This window comes from Chiloscyllium plagiosum, chromosome 3, assembly GCF_004010195.1.
Source record: "Chiloscyllium plagiosum isolate BGI_BamShark_2017 chromosome 3, ASM401019v2, whole genome shotgun sequence".
In the NCBI taxonomy this organism is placed as follows: domain Eukaryota; kingdom Metazoa; phylum Chordata; class Chondrichthyes; order Orectolobiformes; family Hemiscylliidae; genus Chiloscyllium; species Chiloscyllium plagiosum.
In genome coordinates this window covers 64,607,528-64,630,657 of record NC_057712.1, presented here as the reverse complement: position 1 = coordinate 64,630,657, position 23,130 = coordinate 64,607,528, and the positions used below count along the sequence as shown (strand labels likewise).

At 39.9% G+C, this 23,130-nt stretch overlaps 1 protein-coding gene across 17 annotated transcripts in view; it reads right to left on the bottom strand.

Annotated features, from left to right (window-relative positions):
- Nucleotides 1–23,130, bottom strand: part of epb41l2 (erythrocyte membrane protein band 4.1 like 2) — a 208,153-nt gene that overhangs the window by 104,995 nt on the left and 80,028 nt on the right. For all 17 annotated transcript variants that reach the window (XM_043683473.1, XM_043683480.1, XM_043683487.1 and 14 more), the window contains exons 2-3: nucleotides 10,524–11,041; nucleotides 7,453–7,677 (exon numbers count right to left, since the gene is read on the bottom strand). In XM_043683473.1, coding sequence (XP_043539408.1) covers nucleotides 7,453–7,677; nucleotides 10,524–11,027 — 729 coding nt within the window. In that variant the 5' untranslated portion in view covers nucleotides 11,028–11,041. The remainder of the gene's footprint in view (nucleotides 1–7,452; nucleotides 7,678–10,523; nucleotides 11,042–23,130) is intronic.

Here is a 23,130-nt window from a genome sequence, read left to right as displayed (position 1 = left end):
GGACCGTAATTTCCCTCCCACGTGTTCAACAATGCCCCCTAGTGCATCTCCTTCACTTCCTGCACCTCTGCCCTTGAACCTCACTCTCTCCAACCTCAAAAAGAATAGAACCACACCCCACCCCGTCTTCACCTTCCATCCCACTAATCTCCAGACACAGCGCATTATCCTCTGCCACTTCCACCACCTCCGATCACACCCCACCACCAAAGATATAATTCCCTTACCGAGTATTCTGCAGAGACCATTCCCTCTATGACTCCCTAGTTAGGTCCATGCCTCCCCACCAACTAACCTTCCACTCCCAGCACCTTCCCTTGCCACCATATGTGATGTAAAACCTGCGCCTACACCTTCCCGTCACCGCCACCCAAGGCCCCAAAGGATCTTTCCACATCTGGCAGAACTTTTCATGCACATCCGCCACCTCATCTACTGCGTCCGTGGCTCTCAATGTGGCCTCCTCTATACCGGGGATACAGGACGCCACCTGGAGCATTTCAGGGAACATCTCTAGGACACACGCATCAAAAAAAAACCCACCACTCTGCGGCCGACCACTTCAACTCCCCCTCCCACTCCCCCAAGGACATGCAAGCCGCAGGACACCTCCATCGCCAAACCAAAAAAACCTGCCAACAGGAGGAAGAACACCTCATCTTCTGCCTGGGAACCCTTCAACCATAGGGCATCAACAATCAACTTCACTAGTTTCCAAATCACCTTCCCCCCATCTCATCCCAGATCCAACCTGGCACTGCCCACTTGACCTGTCCTACCTGCCCATCTTCCTTCCCACCTATCTGCTCCACCCTCCCCACCCGCATCCAACTATTACTTTCCCAGCTACCTGCCCTCCCTCCCACCCCAGTCCAGCCCTGACCCCCCATTTATCTCTCAGCCCTCTTTACCCTCCACATTTGGTTTATACCCAAAGTGTCGATTCTCCTATGCCTTGGATGCTGTCTGACCTGCTGCCCTTTTCCAGCACCACACTTTGACTCGTGAACAGAGGAACAACAGATAGGATGACTGCATTTCCCTTCTGGATATGCTCCTGTTATGGCCACAGCAGAAATAAATGACAAAGGTGGTGGTCTCAGCCCTGAAAATGGAGATCGTCCCAATCCAACTCTGAGTAACATGCAATGATTGGACCCTGGGTGAGGGCACCTAATTCATTATGATTCTGGACAGACTACCTCCAAATTGTAGTTCCTGGGTGAGGAGGGATGAACTGGCTCCCATTCTTCACTTATCCTTTTCCTGTTTGGTCGTAATAAGTTAATTTTAAAAAGTATGCCTTCCTCATGAATGCCTTCTCCCAGTCCAAATGTACTTATGTTTTAAAAGGAGTCAGTTTAACCAGCCTTTTTTGAGTTAATAAGGGTGAGTTTATTAGCTGCTATAGGTGAGAAAAGACAAGGTATATACACAGATTATTGAACAAATGAATTGCATAAAACTCTAACAATTAAAAAGATGCACAAATCAATTTCTAGCATCTGGGAACAGATGTTGGTAGAATGTGGCAACAATTAAGCTGGATGATTTTCTTAACTCTAGATATGCAGAATTGTTTATTATACTCTGAAATTCCATCCCTAAGCTGTTGCACCCCTTCACCTTTAAGACACTTGTCAAAAATCTCTCTCAATGGCCAAGCTTTTAATAACTCTTCTTAATATCTCCTCCTTCGGCTCCTCATTCAACTTTGTTCTGATTAAATGAATATTCAGGATGTTTCCCTACACTAATAGTGCTAAATCAAGTTGGTTTCCTTGAAAGGGAGGTTAAATTTTCTTTTTTAAAAAAAGATTTCACACAAACTACACCTCTGCCTACAACCATATGCTGGTAGGAGGTATATCATCACACCACCACACAACATACTAAGTATGAACTGCTTGGAATGAAGTATAATTAAGCACAAATGTTCTTTATGATCATGTGTAATTATGCGATTTCCACTACGAGGCAGACATATTGCAGGCAGCCATCTTAGAGACACACTCAGGAGTAAAATTGATGAATGCCATGTTGTTCCGAGTCGTCTTGAACATTTGACTGGAAACCTCCAAAAAAACATTTAAAAAGAGATTTGCAACATTAAACCATTGACTGTAGAACAGATCTATCTTCCTAAACATATTCTGAGTATACCAACAGCAAAATGGACTGAAACAGTTCAAGACGACAGCTCACCACCACCTTAAGGACAACTAGGGATCTGCAATAAATGCTGGTCTGGCCAACAATGCCTACATGAACAAATATTTTAAAAACCTAGCAAGGGCATTTACAGGTGCTTTCCTGGAGAAAATCATCTCAAACTAAATGAGAACGTAAGACCAGTTCAGTAGCTGCCGCCCTCAAGTCTAGTCTGAAAGACAATAGAACATAGAACATTAACATGCAGTACAGGTCCTTCGACCCTTGATATTGTGCAGACCTGTGGAAACAATCTGAAGCCTACCTATCCTACACTATCCCATTTTCATCCATATGTATATCCAACAACCAGTTAAATGCCCTTAACGTTGGCAAGTCTATTACTAAATACAGAGATGCTGAAAGGGAAGGAAATAATCAAGAAAGTGACAACTCCTACAGGCTAGATTAGCAGTATAGTAGCAGTGAAACAACCTGAAAATCTAAGAGTATATGTCAATAGAAAAAAAGTAAATAAAGCTTCAGAGATCTCCCCACCCCATGCCAACCACAAAGATTTTGCCACAACCTGCACATGCAATTACCTTTACCAAAGCATGCAATAAATATTTAGTGGCAAGTAAAATTGGATAACATCAGCAGCTTCCTCAGTAAATTTTGAATTACCTTTCAGAGCTGTGCATGCCATTAACATATCCACAGCTCCAGAGGAATATGATCTAGACAACATAAACTACTTAGTAATCTTACTGGAGCAGAGGCCATGGAAGATGATCAGTTAGTTTATGGATATGGTGACACAATGGAAGAAGGATTGCTGACCAAAAGCAAAGTCTGGCACAAGTGCTAGACAGAACTCGCCAGATGAACCTGAAACTGAACAAGAAAAAATTACAATCGAAGATGCTTGAAGTTCAGAGGTCACAAAAGATCTTTGACGAGACCCCAAATTTAAGTAGGCCATTCAGGTCCTCAGGCTGCTCAGCTATTCAGAAAGGTCATGGCTGATCTGATTGTAACTTCCAGTCCACATTCCTGCCTAACCCTGACATTATTTCATCCTCTTGCTTAACAAAAATCTATCCAGCTTAGCCTTAAAATATTCAAGGACTCTTTTCAAGAAGAGAATTCAAAAGACTCAACTTTCATACAATAAAGTATAATATTCTATAAGCTTTCCCAATACCTGCATAACCTTTGTAATTCATGCATGACTGCAGAACACTAATCTCTCACCACTGAAATTATATGCATTTTTATTCTCCCTGACAAAATGGAAGGTTTCACATTTTTCCACATTATATTCCAGTTACCATCTTAACCCATCTTTTACCTTTTTGTAGCCTCCTTAAGTCCTCTTCACAACTTACTGTTCAATCTATCACTGTCACCAGATTTAGCAACCATACTTTGTTGTTTTTCTAAATCATTTAAGTAACTGAGAAATTTGAGGTCCCAACACCAATTCTTGTGGCTCACCATTGTTACATCTTATCATTCTGAAAAAGACCAATTTATGCCGAATGTTTCTTGTTGGCCAGCCAATCTTTTATTCATGAAATTATGCTATGCCATACACTTTAAAATACCTCCTGGAAATCCAAGCCCGGTACATCCAACAGCTTCCTTGTATCCACACCCAAGACACTCCTCAAAAAATTCCAATAGACTTGTTGAATGTGATTTCCCTTTTACAATCCACGTTGACTCAGCCTCATTACCTTGAACTTACCCAAGTGTTCTGCTGTAACTTGTTTTAAGATTAGCTTCTAATATTTTCCTATCTTTTACTGGAGACTAGAATAAGAAGAAATGAAAAAATTGAGGTCCGATGAATCTAGCTCTTAGCAATTAGACATGCACCTTAGATACTCCGCAACCAATCAGCTCATAACTTTGCTGTGATATTCCAGTTTGATTTTCACCTTCTCTGTCCTTTGTCTTTCCTTACAGTTCCATTCTCTGTTCCCTCCCAGGAATATGTAGCCACAAACCATGCTCCGTTTATATCCTGGTCAGTTCCCAGTGTGGTTCCTTGTAAGTCTGTTTTCTCAAGTTAAGTGTAGTTCTGAGCCTTACTCTCCATTTCGATCCACTCTGTCTCTGGTGTGTTTCCTAGCAGATGAATTTCTTTTCTTACCCTCTCCCAAGCAGACTTCCAAGTACAAAAACCTTCTGTCAAACTTGCAAACTGCAATGAATATCTTGTAATACTTTGAAATAGCATACATTTCTCTTTATCTGTGAATTGGAAATCAACATCTGATATAAAATGTGGCTGATACACAAGTAATTAATGAGTATTAACTTGAAAAGTTAAATCTGTGAAATGTTTCACGTCCACAATGACTCTTCTATAGAAACCCAAGGGAACCACTACAGTCCTACAGTCCAAAGATGTCCAAGTCAATATGAGAATTAACAACGTTAATTTTGTTTCTCTTTCCACAGATACTGCTGGACCTGCTGAGCTTCTCCAGCTTATCCTGTTTTTATTTCAAATCTCCAATATCTGCAGTACTTTGCTGTTTGATAGCCTATACTTATTAATCTATACTTTCCAACATTCTAGTTCCTTAAGCAATGTGACCTGCTGGAGCTACGAACTGTCATGTTAGCATCCTGCTTAAAGAGGACATAAAGAGATATGTGACAAATGGTTTCTCAGTATTGAAATAATAATAAAATGTTAAGCACATCTGTGCCATTTTTCCTCAGATAGTTCAATCCATATGTCATGTAAAGAACAATGTATTCATCAACATATTAATGTCACTGGCCACAAGTTCTCTCATCTAACTCAGGAAATTGAATTGGACTTTAGTGTAGTGTAATCATTTAAATAACAGAGCAGCTTTTATAGCCTAAAGACCAATACTTGGGGTTTGAGCCACCCCTTTCCCATGCCAAACCTATCACATGGATCATTAGCTCACCTGTAGCAGCAGCTATCTCACCACCCATTATCTTATGACCTTCTCTGCTTTCCGAAGTTCTACATCCCTATTTCCTTCATACACACTCATTCTTTATTTTCACCACAAATCATCAAAGACTACACATTTCAGGAGTTTGCACATTCTCCCCGTGTCTGCGTGGGTTTCCTCCGGGTGCTCCGGTTTCCTCCCACAATCCAAAGATGTGCAGGTCAGGTGAAATGACCATGTTAAATTGCCCGTAGTGTTAGGTAGGTGGTAAATGTAGGGGTATGGGTGGGTTGCGCTTCGGCGGGTCGGTGTGGACTTGTTGGGCCGAAGGGCCTGCCACACTGTAATGTAATCTAAAAATCTAATCTAATCTAAAATACTCATTCTTTCTTGTCAACCAAATCAAGTCTGCCAGCTGCATATTCCAACACATACCCGATTCAAACCACTAAAATTGTGATACAACTATCAAATCCCCTTCTCCTCTGCAACAGTTCCTTCAAGGACTTCATTCCCTAGCAAACTTAAGTTTTCAACAATAATTATTTCTGATTCTTTAAATATATTTACTAATATATGAATGATATGACATAATGCATCTCAACTTGGAATTGCAGACACAATTTAGTTTGAACCAAAATGCTTCCATTTTCAATAGCTGACTTTTCAGTGATCTGGACTTTATAATCAAAAAATGTCAGCCATTTATTACATTTTGCCATAGATTTTGTGCCTGACTAGAAATCCATTTCAGTCTAACATCCTTTACAGGGGATCAGGGAGCTGTGTGAACCATCCAAGCTATTGTGCATCTACTTATGCGGATTTAGAAAACATTACTGAAGCATGCACAAATGCTTTTTGAAATAGTGCAGTTAATTAATCTCCCTTTCTTCAATGTCCTAGTTAAGGAAGCCCAAGATTCTCTTATACCATCTACCACAAGTCTTCCTTCTTTGGTCAATGAATTCATGACTCTTACAATTGCACACACAGCTGGCATTATTGGCAAGTTCATAATTAGGACCGGAGCAATTTGTTCACTGTGCAAGCCAGATGCGGAAATAGAGCACAAAGTCACTGTGCAGGTTAACAACTCCCCTAATCAGATAATTTCTTGCTGGATAAGCCTAAATTGTTGGATCTGAAAAAAGCTCAGTCTCTCTCAGATTATGCTCAAAAGGACAAGATATCTCAAAAGTTTGAATAAGTGCCATTATGCAGTAGGAGCAAACATTCCTTCAACTGTTTGCAAAAAGCAAATACTGACCATGCTGAACTTGCAATATCAACTCAGTGTTCAACATTAGATTTGATTCTGTGAGTAAACAACATTTGGTGGGCGGCACGGTGGCCCAGTGGTTAGCACTGCTGCCTCACAGCGCCAGAGACCCGGGTTCAATTCTCGCCTCAGGCGACTGACTGTGTGGAGTTTGCACGTTCTCCCCGCGTCTGCGTGGGTTTCCTCCTACAGTCCAAAGATGTGCATGTCAGGTGAATTGGCCATGCTAAATTGCCCGTAGTGTTAGGTAAGGGGTAAATGTAGGGGTCTGGGTGGGTTGCGCTTCGGCGGGGCGGTGTGGACTTGTTGGGCCGAAGGGCCTGTTTCCACACTGTAAGTAATCTAATTTGCTAAATAATCCCAATTATGTCAATAATTATGCTGAGAACCAGTTTAGAATCATCAGCCAGCTTTACAGTATTGTGCAGTTGCGTCTACTCAAAGTTACATATATTGGTACACAGAGCCCTGTTTTTTGCAGACAGAAAGGATATATATATACACACATATATACAGACATTGCTTGTTTCAATGCAACAAAATCAGTGACAGCCAATCTCTGCTTCATTCCTCAAAACAATGCCTTCACCAGAAATAACCAGTCTGATTTAAAATGTAAGTAAAATTTAGCAGTTAATCGCCACTTATCATTGACTGGTGCATTGTCTATGTCAATACTTCTACTAATTAGAATCCATTCACCATCCAAGCAGCAAGTTTCTCTCATACAGTCTAAATGTTGCTGCTCCTTTGGTACTTCTTACGAATTAACCTGATGTGTAGAAAATGAAAAGCTTTAATAAAATGAATTTTTTTCTCAACAATATTAAAAACCTATTTGCTCTATGTTCACTCCAACTGCCTGAAAACCATGCAAGCTCTTATCTAAACATTTAAATATGCTAATGTTCACATTCGAGGATGACTTGGAAGTGAACATATTAAACAACTTATGATTTGGAGGTGTACTCCCTGCTGTGGCAAATAAGTCCTACGACATCCAAATTGAGTGCATATGCTGTCCGTAATGATCACAAAACTACTGTTATCATTAACTAAACTTTTCCTTACCTCAATTTCATAGCTGGATTCTGAACCATCCAACATAAGGACTTTGCTTTGCACAACCTTGATTTTTTTGGGAATTTTCAGAGGGGACCTTTTGCTTGTATCTTCAGCTTTCTGAGGGTCTTCACCTTTGTTACTTTCCTCCTTTTTGTCCTCTGTTATCAAATCTGCATTATTCATACCAGCATCTTTTTCCAACGATTCTACAATCTTCTCCTCTTCAACTGGCTGAAAAAGTGGATTTAAGTTTAATATATTTCACTAATTAAAAAAAAGTGATTCATCTTTAAGTCAGTGAATTTCAAAATACTGGTTATTTTATAACTGATATTTTATGCTTCAAAACTAAAACTTCCAGCAGGTAAAAAAGGGAAGGCAAATGGAACACTAACCTGCTTTTCAAAAGGAATGGAGTATAAAAATAAGGAAATCCAAGTCACGAGTCAGTCAACATTTGGAATACTGTGAATAATTGTGGGCACCTTATCCAAGGAAAAATATACTGGTATTGGAGACATTCCCAAAAAGGTTCACTAAGCTGATGGAAGGACTCTCTTATGAGGAGAGGTTGAGCCTGGACTCTCAAATTTAGAATGAGAGGTGATCAAATTGAAACATAAAAGATTCTAATGGGATTTAACAAGGTAGATGCAGAGAGACTACCTCCCCTTCTAAGACAGTCAAAGAGTCAGAGCACAGATGAGGCCCTTCAGCCCATTGAGTTTACACCAACCTACCTGCACCATTCAGGCTTTCCAGGACTTGTCACATTGCCTTGTATGTTATGAATCTGAGTGCTCATTCATGTACTTTTAAAAGGTATGACGCTTCCCACCTCCACTGCCATCCCAGATTCCCATCAATCTCTGGCTGCAAAGTTTTTGCTCCCAGTCCATTTTGGCATCTTATCTTGTCTAATCTTATTAAAATCGGCCTTTCCTTCTGATTTCAGACCCATCCTTGTCTTTTTCCATAACATTCTTGAATCTAACAGTTATAATTATGATCTGCAAAATGCTCCCCAACTGATCCCTCAACTGCTTATCTGGCTTCATTAAGTCCAAGTCCGTCTTTCCTCTTGTAGGGCCTTCAATGTACCAACTTAAGAATTCCACTCTCTTTAAACCTTTTACAGTGTGACTACCCCAAGTTAATGCTGGGCAGTTGAAATCACCTAATATTACCATCTTTACACTTCTCTGGAATTTGCCGGCATGATTTCATTTTTACAAAACCATGTTGATTTTGCCTATTTGTATTTTGATTTTCTAAACTTGTTAATGCTATCTTCTTTCTTTCAATTAGATTCCACTCCTAAATTCCTTTGTATCCATGGGCAGTACATTCTTCTCCTGGAGTTGTCACCTCCCAATGAAAGATACATTTGTTGAGTCATGAACTTTCTTAAAATATCTAGCACTGTGTCTTCAAGTCTCCTACTTTTTCACCTATTTTCCCCATTCACTTTAGGTTGTCTTTCACCGTCCTTTGTCAAATAGAGGTGCTACATTCCTGATTTTCCAATTTATCTCATTATAGAGTCAGAGATGTACAGCCTGGAAATAGCCCCTTCGGTCCAACTCCCCCATGCCGACCAGACAGCCTGAATTCATCTAGTCCCCATTTGTCAGCATTTGACCCATACTCCTCTAAACCCTTCCTACTCATGTCTATCCAGATGCCTCAAATGTTATAACTGTACCAGCCCCTTCCACTTCCTCTGGCAGCTCATTCCATATGCACACTGCCCTCTGTGTGAGAAAGTTGCCCCTCAAGTGCCTTTTTAAATCTTTCCCCTCTCACCTTTAAACAATGCCCTCCAGTTTGTGACTCCCCAATTCACCCTATCCATGCCTATCAATGATTTTATAAACCTCTATAAGGTCATCCCTCAGCCTCTGACGCTCCAAGGAAAATAGCCCCAGTCCATTCAGCCTCTCCCTATATCTGAAACCCTCCAATCCTGGCAACATGCTTATAAATCTTTTTCTGAGCCCTTTCAAGTTTCACAACATCCTTCCTATAGCATTAAATCTATGCTTCAGAAAAGATTAGATTAGATTCCCTTTGGCCGAACCAGTCCACACCAACCCACCGAAGAGTAACCCCCTCCAGACCCATTCCCCTCTGAATGATGCACCTAGCACTATGGGCAATTTTAGCATGGCCAATTCACCCAACCTGCACATCTTTGGACTAAAACAACTGCCCAACTATTCTAACCTTGGCCCATAGTCTTGGCATCACAAGTGCACGGCACGGTGGTACAGTGGTTAGCACTGCTGCCTCACAGCGCCTGAGACCCGGGTTCAATTCCCACCTCAGATGACTGACTGTGTGGAGTTTGCACATTCTCCCCATGTCTTCGTGGGTTTCCTCCGTGTGCTCCGGTTTCCTCCCACAATCCAAAGATGCGCAGGTCAGGTGAATTGACCATGTTAAATTGCCCGTAGTGTTAGGTAATGGGTAAATATAGGGGTATGGGTGGGTTCGGCGCTTCGGTGGGTCGGTGTTGGGCCGAAGGGCCTGTTTCCACACTGAAATGTAATCTAATCTAATCTAAAAAAATACTTCTTAAATGTTAAGTTGTTACACATGAAAATTGCTCTTAGGCTCATTATATGTTCAAATATTATAAATTGGTTTTGAATGATCCTGAAAAATATTTTCTTGCACACATTTTAGGTTATATAGAGAACAATTAAGCGTATATGTGTTAATTTTTATTGAATATTTGCATCAAATCAGACAACATTGGAAATAAAAAGCTGATGCATAGTTTTTTGAAAGAAAATCAGTTAATTTCTAAAATATCGACCTGCTTTTCTCTTTGAGAAAATGTAGGAACTGCTGTGCATTTGTGTTCTTAATTGAGATTTACAAATGTTACAATTTCTTCTTAATTTACATCAGATGAATTAATTTCAGAAATTGAGTAATCATGGTTAATCATCACATTGTAGGATTTTTACATTTAATTCAGAAGTATTTTAACAAATTACAGATACATTTTACTTTAAACTGCCATACTAAATTCCAGAGTAAAATTGATAATGTACAAGAATTTACTATACCTGTAACTCTCCACTGTTCACTGAAAGCTGCTCCACTCTTTCTTCAATCTTAGTCTCTTCATCCACCTTCTCCTCTTTCTTTACTTCAAGCTCTGATGAAGTGCATACTGGCTCTGGCTGTTCTTCCTCAACTGGGTGCATATCCTCAGCTTGAGGTATGTCCTTCTCAGATTCCTTGTCTTCTGTGGTTTCTAGTGGGGATAGTGATTTTTGCTTTTTAAGCCATCCAGGTAAAAAACGTGACAGCCCTTTACCAGCTGTCTGCTCCTTTCTTTCACTGCCAGAAGGACTAGCTTGGGCACTTGCATTTGGAGCTGGAGAATTTATTTCCTGTTCTTTCAGAGGTTGCTCTATGGATTCTGGCTGTCCATCATCTTTGACATCATTCTCTTGTTCTTGATTTACGTTGACAGGTTCTTGAGAATCTGAAGCTTCAAAATGATCCTCTTCAATTTGTTCTGGCTCTTCCTTAACTTCAGTTAGAGATCCACCTTTGGTTGTCATGATCAAAGCTGAAACTGAAATTCAAAAGGAAATTTATTATTTCACTGCGCTTTACAAGGAAGTTTATATTATTTCATGAACTGACACTAAATTACAACTCAAACTTGATCTATTTAAACAAGAACAAAATCTCAAACAACATTATTTGAAGACTCATAAGATTTACAATTGTCTGCAGATTTAATTTGAAGTTTAAACTGTGAGTATACATTCAAGTAACCATAAACTCATAATTGCAGTATTAAAAAGCATATTGCCAAAAAAAGGTTCCCCTCCTGAGGGTATATAATGTAGCAATCTCAGCTAGAACATAGCATAATCACTCACAGATAAAGAAAAAAATACAAATAAAATTGTACAACATCTCGGTTCAGTAAATCAGTTTGAAATTACTCATTTATTGTCTACCAGTTTCTCAGTGCCAAAGGACATTTCCACCATTGTGGTCATACATTTCACTTCATTTAGTTCTTTTTTAAAAGAATATTCACTCGTGGGATGTAGGTATCGCTGGCTGACCAGCGTTTATTGCCCGTCCCTAATTGCCCTTGAGAAGGTGGCAGTAGGCTGTCTTACAAGCCAGACATGACCGCACAGTTCTATGATCGAATGGGAGAACTAATAGCCAGCTCGAACAGCACTGTGAACCATCTGTGGTCAAGGTGTCTGCATGATGCTACGTGAGAATATACACATGAACATCCTACCTGCTGGATTGATAATTTTGAAAGCAGTGTGTTCTCTCTCAGCTATATGTGAGAAACTTCAGCAACAGGGTATGTCACCAAGACCATTGCTATCCCCAGTTTTATCGCTATGCAACAGGAAACTGGACAACGCTTGAAGAACAAGAGTGACAATAACTTTATACATTTTGCTCAACCTGCTGATGGCTCATGACATGGCTTATATACATTGCATCATTATGTGACTCTTGGATTAAATTAGAATGCTTCCAAAACAATTCAAAGTCAACACTTGGTAAGGTTATTCACTGGTTGAAAATCATATTATTAGTCTCCACTCTTGCCTTAATGTATCTAATATTCAAAATCATCATACCTTATCATCCCTGTCTAGGAGAGCTATGCTTTGAATTGATGTTCTCTGAAATTTCACTATAGGTGGCAGCAAACCCAATGCAACCAGTAATATAATAGGCAGACCTCAAGTGCTGATTCAAAAATGTAATTCTCATCTTGTTCTCTGAGACATTAGGTTACTTAGAAGGAACACGCAATCTTTCTTTTTGGGCAGATAAAAGATTAAAGTATTTTCTTTTTAAATTAACATCAGAGGACATGGTTAAGTGCATTATCAGTGGAGAGTAAAACATTTCAATATAATGGTTTGAATTGAAAAAAAATTGGTTGGGACACATATTTTGAACCTTTGACAACCAAAGTAAACAATTTCCTCCACTTGTATGAACATATATAAAAACATAGAAATTAAGGGGAGTAGGCCATTCATTCACTGATCTGCGATTAAATAATATCATGGCTGATCTAAATGTAGTCTCAACTTCACATTCCCATCGACCAAACAAGTATTAATTCTCTTGTTATTGAAAAATCTATTTCTCCCTTAAAAAAATATTCAATGTCTCAGCCTCCACTGCTCTCTGGGGAAGAAAGTTCAAATAACTCAATCCTCAAACATTTTACCTTACTTCCATCATTAATGGGTTTTTTTTTAAAAGGTGCTTCACCTCGTCCTGGTCTCTCCCACCAAGAGAAATATCCTGTCAGCAACCAACCAGTCAACATCATCCATAATTAACAGATTTATCCTTGCGTGTTATTCTAGCTTTCTATACTTTCTAAATCTCGTGCACTCTTAGACATTCAGGTCCAATCTTTGTCCACTTGCAATCATGTCACTGTTATGGCTACACAAGTACTTTTTTTTGCACAATCAATTCATCTGCTTTGTTGTAAATGTTACATGCCTTCAGGTACAGAGCCTTCCGTTCAGTGCTTTTAGCATTATTGAAATCGTTAGCCTCATCTGCTGGTGCACTCTTAAGTTTACACACACTGTTCCTTCCTACCACACACTGATCATTACTTGCCTTATTCTACCTTGCTGCTTTGCTTTATCTTCTCTATTCAATTTATCACATCTTCTCAGACAATTCCTGACCCTCACTATCTAGTTCAAAGGCCCCTCACCATGCGAGTTATACAACTCACCGCAAGGTTTCAATAAAGACCATCCAATGATACAGCTCCCACTTTCCTCAATGGTGGTGTTAACATCTCATGGATCAAAACCCATTTCGTCTGCAATCTTTAAGGCATGGATTTAACTTGCATAAATTTTCTCCTAACTCCTTAGTCAGGTAGTAATACTGAGACAATTATTAGCCCTTAGCTACTGCTTCAGCTGAACTTCTGCCAAAGTTCTACCTGTCATTGGTACACCATTGAACAATGATCACTAGAACCTTCCCTTGCCATTGCAGGTTCCTCTCCAGCCCAGAGTACATGTCATGAACTTTGGCACAGAGCAGACAACTAGCTCCTAGCCAATTCCTCTGACTATACTATTCCCCTACAATCACACATTGCTATTAACACTCCACACTTAAATGATTTCTCATATCATGGCCAGTTTTCTCATCCACCATTCAGCCACTTCTTTCATCCATAAAAGCTATAACAACAAACGCACTGGAAAATTGCAAAGGCTGCTAACTGGGTTCCCTGTACCTTTCTCAGTCACTGAATCCTATTGCTGCCACTGTCCTAAATCAGAAGATCCTATGCTATGAAGTGAAAGTGTCTTCTGAAACAAAGTGTTCAGTTAACTTTCCTCTGCCACCACCCCCACCAATGTGTTGCATGCAGTGTCTGAATTCAGCCTCCAGTTCACAAACTCGAGGCTATGACTACTGTTGGCACATTTGCAATGGACCACAACAGTGTCCAGGAATTCGCTCAATCTGCCTTCACAATACTTCAGCTGCCTTACCATCAAAATTGTCCCTTTAATTATTTTCCTAATTACTGAATTACATTAATGTCTCTTCACACTGCGCACTAATTTGTAATCCAATAAATCTTACAATTTATGAATAATGGAATTTCTAGTTTCTTACCTCCTTTCTGCCACTATCACTTAATTCAAAGATAGGAATTTAAAAATTGTTTTAAAATATTACACTTTTCTACATACCAACTTTGCGCACACTGTGGAACTCACCAAGAAATCAATTTACATCTTTCCTGAGATCTCAGGGTTCATTCTTATTTTCAAACTCAAGATAAACCTGAGCATATTACCCCTCTCCTGGAAGAGCAGTGCTCTCTGGAACACTCCTCACAACCTCCATGTACATTTCACCTGCAGGTCCACCTCTCTCCAAAAAGCCAAGTACAAGGCAAGGCTTTGCACCTATGGCCATACTTATTTAATAACTGTACTTCTCCGCAGGTCAACCTGTATCCCAGAAATAATTCTCTGACATAACTATAAGGATTCAATATATATAAAATAGCGTTGGATTTATTTTTTCAGCCTGCAGCTCATTGTTCTTTGAGACAATGAAAGGATCATTGGGGAGCCATTGATACTTGGATATTTCTCCTTTTGTACTACACTCCCCTGATAGGAGCTTTATTAATTGTTATAGCAATGAAAGTCTATATCAAACAACTTAACAGCTTCCCTACATATTCTCACATTTAAGGCAGAGGTCAAATAGCTGAAAAAGTTTGTTCTGACAAAGGGTTTCTGGACCCAGTTACTGTGATTTCTCTTCACAGATGCTGCCAGAAGTGCTGAGCTTTTCCAGTATGTGTTGTATGTGTTTGTCAAGCAACAATGCAAACATTCAGAAATTGGGTTAAAAACATTTAAGTCTTGAAATGGTGACAGCTAGGCTGGCAACACTTTTAGAAAGGACAGAGAAAGAGGAGCTAAAGCTTTATCGTTGATAGGGTGGGAACAAGCAGTGTGTGCAGATCTTTCACTCAAACTGCTGGATCAGTGTATAAGTGATTATTTTGAACAACAATTCTTTCAATTCATTTATATGTACGTGGGGTTATAGCAAATGTTTTTGGTATAATATATAATTGACTTGTTCTAATACAACCAATATATTTAGCCCAATGTAAATAATCCATCATTTGAGAACATACATTCCTGCAGAGTCCTTTTCTTAAATTAACTTTAAAAAATTGTCCCCGTGCTGGAATTGAGATTTTGCAAAAACATGATGATAGGTTTGTCAAAATAACTGAATTATTTCCATTTTACTTTTACCTGCTCATGCCTATTCTGTAAAAGCACCCTTTTTAACCTTTGAAAATAAGGAAGACAGATTTTTGCGCATTGCAGGTAATCACAAAAATTTCTAAACTGGAATGAAAGAATAAAGTTGCCTGAAAACATTTCCCTGAAATTTCATGAGGTTGATGTCCTTTTAACAAGTTTGTATGCTTCAGCACGAAGTATAAATACTTCCATTAATAAATATCACAGTCCTACATAAAACGTAGCACACTTCTTTGAAGATTGGACACATTCTTCTGTTGGAGGATATACAGAGGATGAACAGTGTGTGCCAGCTACCGCAGATGCCAGCTTCATCTTAGCTTTCAAATAAGATTTCAGCCCATTCAAGGATAATAGTCCCACTAAAATCCAGAACTACAATACAATAAATCAGAAACAAAAACAGTAATTGCTCTAAACATTCAGCACGACTGGCAGGATCTGTAAAGAGAAATCAGAACTAACCGTTCGGGTCCAGTGACCCTTCCTCAGAACAGTTCTGAGGAAGTGATAATATTCCGTAGCCCAATTCTAAGTGAAGCCTAGCTTTTCAATTCAAACAAATGCCCATTTGTAAAACCCCAAAATGTTTCAACAAGATCCAAAATTTTCATTTGCTTCCTTCAAATGGAGAAGAAAAATGTCACAAAAATTGAAGTGCAAATGTATTATAATATCTACACCACTGTCCATGGCATACCATTCATAAAAGACCTCGAAATACTGTAGATCAAGGCATAAGTCAGTCTCTGAAGCCTCAAACAAATCTTTCCAGAAGTGGGGTTGAATAAGATGGAAAGCATAAAATGCGAACCAGCTGAGTTAGTGTAGGTGTAGTGTAGTGTAAATGTGAAAAGAAACAATATTTATCATTCATATTCAATCAACATGACTGAAGTTAATGGATTAATTCTCCAATGGTATATTTTCAAAATTGACAAATTCTCTGTAGCATCCAATCTGACGAGTTCATTGAATTCATTCCAAATCACTTTGGCTATTACAACATTATAAGGATCCTACTTTGGATCAAATTTTGTGCTTTTGGTTTTAGAATCATACTTCCACAACTAACTAACTTCCCAATCCAGTTAGTTGGATACATTGCATTCTTTGAATGGTCTGATAAGGGTTTGTTCAATAATAGTGTCCTACAATTTAATGACAAAACCGCACAAAAGGTCAAGTAGGGCAGTGTCATGACCAGATCCTGAGTGAAGTTATTACCGTTCCAGATGGGATACCTCCAATTGTTAATCTCTCATGAAGTAGTATGAAATGGCTCCACTTCTTTCGTCATCCACATCCTCCGTTGCAACAAGGTTCATTTACAAAGGATTCCCTCCTTGAGGATTCCATTCTCGCAGGCCAAAATGCATTTACGTTTTAAAAGAAGCTACTTTAATCAAGCTTTCTTGAGTTAAAAGAGTGAGTTTATTAGGAAATATATGCAAGAAAAAAGTACAACATACTACTTATTCCTAAATGATATTGTGTGAGTTAAATAAAGATAAAAGTGTTTTAAAAAATCATACAGTCCCTACAGTGTGGAAACAGGTCAATTTGCCCAACAAGCCCACACCCATTTCTCTATCCATTACCCTATATTTACACCTACCTAATGGACCTGACCTACACATCCCTGCACACTATGGGGAATTTAGTTTAGACAATTCACCTAACCTACACATCTATGGATTGTGGGAGGCAAACAAGCACCCGGAGGAAACCCACACAGACACGGGGAGAATGTGCAAACTCCACACAGATAGTAGCCTGAGGCCAGAATTGAACCCGGATGCCTGGCACTATGAGGCAGCAGCGCTAACCACTGAGCTAAAATATCTGGGTCAGTTTTGGAGTTGTTCATGAAATGTAGATGGAAGAACAATCCACTTGCAACCAGCAGTGTTATGCTGACAGTTGAACATTTGATCTTGAGACTACTTTTGATTGAACTACTTTTGCCTGGTTCCTTTTGACACATGGCTGGCTGGCAGCCAGCATTCAGAATGCTCCAGCATGTTGGCCCTACCATTACCAATAATATAGGGGTGTATAATAACTACTCTTAAAACTGAGACCTTCATAACACACTGGTCCATACACTAAGAAATCATGTCACTAACTCAGCCAGTCTTATTGAAAGGAGAAAATACAATTATGCCTCTCAATGAAGTTTTTTTTTGTAGAATAATTGAATCACAGAATCCCAGTGTGGAAACTGGCCATTCAGCCCACCGACCTTCTAAAGAGCATCTCAACCAAACCTACTCCCCTATCCTATCCTTGTAGCTCTGCATTTCTCATGATTAATCCACTTAGTCAGAACACCCCAGGACACAATCAGCAGTTTAGCATGGCCAATATACCTAACCTGCCACCTTTGAACCATGGGAGGAAACCAGAGAACTGGAGAAACTCCACGCAGACACGGAGAGAATATGCAAATTTCACAGACAGTTGCATGAGGGTGGAATGGAATCTGGGTCTCTGGCGCTGTAAGGCAGCAGTGCTACCTGCTGAGCCACCATGTTGTCTTAAGAATGATGTTCACAGTATAAGATGCCCACTGTCGATTACAGTTCAGTTGTAGCACAAGTTTCTTTGATACCTGCACGCACGACAATCCAGACTTCTTCACCAGTCACTGGATTTATAGCTACAGTCATTTTGGTTCCATCAATCCCTTTTATAAAAAGCACATGTGAGAATTTAAAAGTTCAATGTCCATGCATGATCCTGGATTACGATGCAAGATTATGGGCATGACAGCAGTTAAAAGGGAAGATTTATGTGCATTTTAAATATTAATATGAATCTTTAAACAAGAATGAATTAGTCTGGTAACATTTCCCTCGAGCTTCACATGGTGGAAGCTAGGTCATTTCAGAAAACAGTTAAAGTCAAACTCTCAGTCAATGTTTAAGCATGGGAAAACAGTCACAGTTCACTTCATAATTCTTTCCTGTTAAAGGTTGCAACTATTACATCAGGGAAGACTGAACAACACATTCAGTGGGCTGTGATAACACATATCCAGGAACAGATGCAACCACCGCCAGTACTGGAGACAGCAGCAAAGATAGTCATTACTCCAGTGTAGATGGGAGTTGTGCCTGGGGACCTTGTGGAATCCCCATCATAGCACACTCAAAGGAAAACATTCTACTGCTGTGCAATTCGCCTACACCAAGAACCTGCCAAAAGTTTGCATTTAAAAACAGCGTGTGTGGCGCATTCCATAAAATCTTCGAGGAGAAAGTGAGGACTGCAGATGCTGGAGATCAGAGCTGAGAATGTGTTGCTGGAAAAGCGCAGGTCAGGCAGCATCCAAGGAGCAGGAGAATCGACGTTTCGGGCATAAGCCCTTCTTCATTCCTGAAGAAGGGCTTATGCCCGAAACGTCGATTCTCCTGTTCCTTGGATGCTGCCTGACCTGCTGCGCTTTTCCAGCATTCCATAAACCATCTACTCAGGAAGTGCTTGACTTTTTAAAATTTATTTGTGGGGCTTGGGCATCACTGCCTAACCCAACATTAATTGCCCATTCCTAATTATCCAAAGGGAAGTTAAGATTCAACCACATTGGTGTGGGTTTGGAATCACATGTACTGCAAACTTCCTTTCCTGAAAAACATTCGCGAACCAAATGATTTTTAACAACAATCAAGTGATTTTTATGGTCACCATTAGGTCAACATTTTATTCTAGATTTTTACTGAATTCAAAATTTATTGAATTCAGCTGTCATGTTGGTATTCAAACCCAGAACATTAGCCTAGAGTTTTAGAGTACTAGCCGAGAGATATTACCATTATGCCATTGTCTCCTGTTAAATAAATAGTCTAAAGCATGAGTAACAGACTTGATATTTACCTACATACATACACCTAACTGCAGCTTTCACTGATACCTTAAACACCCAGATAACCAAAATCAACACTTCTCCCCCCACTTACCAGACTAGACAACTCAGTCTGTCCTCCCCTGCTACCAGATCCAACCCTTCAACCTCAAATGGATTCCCCTTCAACCATCCGGCGCAATCCACCTCTCCACACCCTCAACCTCATCCCATCCCCACCACAGCCAACATAACCCATTTCTCCCACCTACAAAGATGTGTTGTTTTATTTCTCACAAAAGGTCATGAGACTATGAAAGTCTCTACTTGAAAAGGCTGAGGAATCAGTCTTTGAACATACTTATGGCAGAGATAGATATACCCATGGCAAATCAGGGCATGAAATGTTAATTAGGGTAGGTTGAAATATGTATTTGAGATCATAACCAGGTCAGCCATGATCTTATTAAATGGCAGAGCAGACTCAGGGGTTGAATGGTATATGTTTGTAGAAATTTCTAATCAACCTGTTCGAGTACATTTTCACAAATATTTGGATCAGCTGGGACCTGAGTTAGGGATGTTACCACGGTGCCACAGGAGGCTTTGAACATGTTTGTTTATCACAGACATGTTCTTATCAGCAAAGATCTCATACCTCACAACACTGCATGCATGATCTGCCAGTAACTAAAGTAACTGCAGAACTCTACCTCCTCTCTTTTGGCTCACTCCAAAAGTTAGCCACAGAGAAATAGCATCTCAAAAATGTAGGACCTCCAACTCACCAGTACTGATGCTTTCCTTGCCAGAACTGAAAAGACATCTGATTCATGTGGGACAGAGCCTCTCAGAGCACATTGGATTTCATCTCAGCATCAGAGTATAATCAATTGCATTCATCAATGCACAAAAAGACCACATCACGTGATCTAACAACAAGGAGGATTCATTCCAACTGACCTGTGAGCACAAGAACTGCCACTATGCGTGTGCTTCCTTCTCTGGCAGGTCCAGGACATCTTCATTCTTCATCAGTCCATGCTGATTTAGATCTTCACTCTAACCATTAAACAGACTGGTAGATCTTAGGGAGTGAGGAATACCCATTGAAGACTACCTTCTGGAGCCACCTGCTCAGGATAATAACCACTGAGTAGGGCAACATTCTTCTGAAGATGCAACTGCTAGGATCAGTCAGGTGACATCCTTCAATAATTTGGGTTATTGTGGTTAGCTACTACACAGAATATGGGTTCCCAGAGAGACGTAGACCTTGTGCAAAGATCATCAATGAGGTGATGGCACATGTTATCAGTGTTATCAAACTGCACTTGTTTAGCAAACTGTTCACTGATGTTCAGTTAGCATAGCTGCATGGCTCTCGTGACCTGGTCTCATTACAGACTTGGTCCAAACATGGTCAAAAGAGCTGAACTTCAGCTGTGAGGTGAAAGTATCTGCCCTTGATATCAAGCATAGCATTAAAGAGTTCTATCAAAACTAAAATCAATGGGAACCACAAGTAAAACTCCTTCACTGGTTGCAGTCATACCTGGCACACTGGAAGACTGTTGTAATGGTTGGCGGTCAGTTATCTCAATTCCAGGATATCTGTCAGAGTTCTTCAGCATGCTGTCTGAGGCCCAACCATCTTCAGTTTAATTGATGACCTTCCTTCCATAAGGTCAGAAGTGGGATTGGCTGCACAACATACTAGAATTCCCATTGATCAGAAAATAAACTAGACTAGCCATATAAGTGCTGTGGATTCAACAGCAAGTCAGAGGCTGGGAATCTTGCATCTCCCGAATCTCTCCAAAGCTTGTTTATCATCTACAAGGCACAAGTCAGGAATGTGATAGAATATTCCCTGCTTGTCTAGATTAGTGCAATTCAAGAAGCCTGACACATCCAGGACAAGACAGTCTTCTTGGCTGGCACCACAACCACAAACATTCAGCCCGCCACCATCGAAAGATCAAAAGCAGCAATTTGAACCATCTGCAAGATACACTGCAGAAATTCATCAAGGTTCCTAAGACAGCACCTTCCAGGCCCACAAACATAACAATCTAGAAGGACAAGGCAAGCAGATACATGGGAATACCGCTACTTGTGTGTTGCCCTCCACAAAAACATAAGACGTGGGTGCAGAAGTAGGCCATTTAGCCCACCAAGTCTGCTCTGCCATTCAATGAGAGAATAGCTGAACTGATAATCCTCAAATCCACATTCTGCCTTTTCCCTACAACAGTTGATTTCTCTATTGATCTCGATATTTCCATGTCACAGCATTCCTTCAGTGTCACTGGGTCAAAGTTCTGCAACTCCTTACTTAATGGCATTTTGGATGTACTCTCACTAATTGGATCGTAGCAATTCAAGACAGCAGCTCACCAGTACCCTCTCAAGGGCAATTAGGAATAGGCAAAAAAGGTGGCCACATCCCAACAGTGAATAAAATATAAGCTCCAAGAGGAAACAACACATCGATAGTGGAGAAGGTATTTCCAGATACACAGACAGAAGATGCGAATAGGAAGGGTTTGGAGGGATATGGGCTGGGTGCTGGCAGGTGAGACTAGATTGGGTTGGGATATCTGGTTGGCATGGATGGGTTGGACCGAAGGGTCTGCTTCCATGCTGTACATCTCTATGACTCTATGACAATGCCAAACAGAGTTGAAGCTGCCATATGTGTAGGTCTCATCCTGCACCCTTCAAAAAGATAATCACCTCCTTCATTCTCAAAACCTCAAGTGAGAGATCTGGGTCAACATAAATTAAGTGGAGACTCTATTCATGCCTGAATACCTGACCTCCAGTCCTCGTGACACTCTGTTACCCTCTGATTTAGGAGGCTGCTTCAACATAAAACACAAATGTCTCCCTAGGGTGAATCACAACTTCAGTGATGGCTGCTTGTGTGAAGCTGAAACAGTCCTTAATTTATCTCCTCTTTTTTGCCATCACAATTGACTCAAAGTGCACAGACAGGAAGAAAAGTGGATAACCGTCCAATAACCCCACCTCTCCCAAATAAAGGTGTGGGATTCAATACCCGACATCTCTTTCCCATTTCCAGCAAAGTCCAGCCTAATTCAACCTTTTAGTTCATGATCTATAGACACAGGCATAACTTTTACATGAAAATGTCCTTCAATTCTGAGAAATTAGTCAACACAGAAAGCTCTCAGTGCCAAACATAATTCCAACTCTATCACACGACAAGTGACAACCCCACTCCACTACAGCTACACAACCACAAACACTAAGCTTTCTGGGACTAGTAGACCTCATATCCTGCAGACCTTGTGTTTTTTTTACATGGGGAATAAACATGTCAAATGCAATTAACATCTACTACGACTGACAAGGTCACAAGACCAGTAATTAAAATACTGTCATGCTTTCAAAATGCTCTTTTGCAAAAGATAGACAGTAAATACAGATATCAATAAATATTACAGCAACACCAACAGATTTAAAAAAAAACACATCAGATTCGACACAGGCAGAAAAATAAACTTTGCAACAGATAGTCCTTATGATCATTCTCTCGCTTTAAAATGTAAAATCTCAGAATTGAAAATTGCTTACTTTGCTCTTAATTCTGAAGCATTTGACCAAGTTCACTTGCACTACAAACTAAAACAAATTTAACATCAAAACTCATTAAAACGAAACATTATTTCCCTCTTATTGAGTAAGCAATTACACCCAAGAACCAAGCAGCATTGAACAAATGGAGCTCAGCTCTGTTTTGTTTCACTTCAGAATGACATAATAAAAGCTTTGTACTTTCGTTCACAGGAGGAATGTAATTAATACTTTGAGTAAAATTAAAAGTTCACCTTCTTAGGAAGATTCCAAACTGCACACTTTCAGCAAACTGAAGACTGCTTTAATTGTCTAGTCTATTTCATGAGAGGCGGGAGCTTTTTTAATCTTCTCACTACACTTTGAATG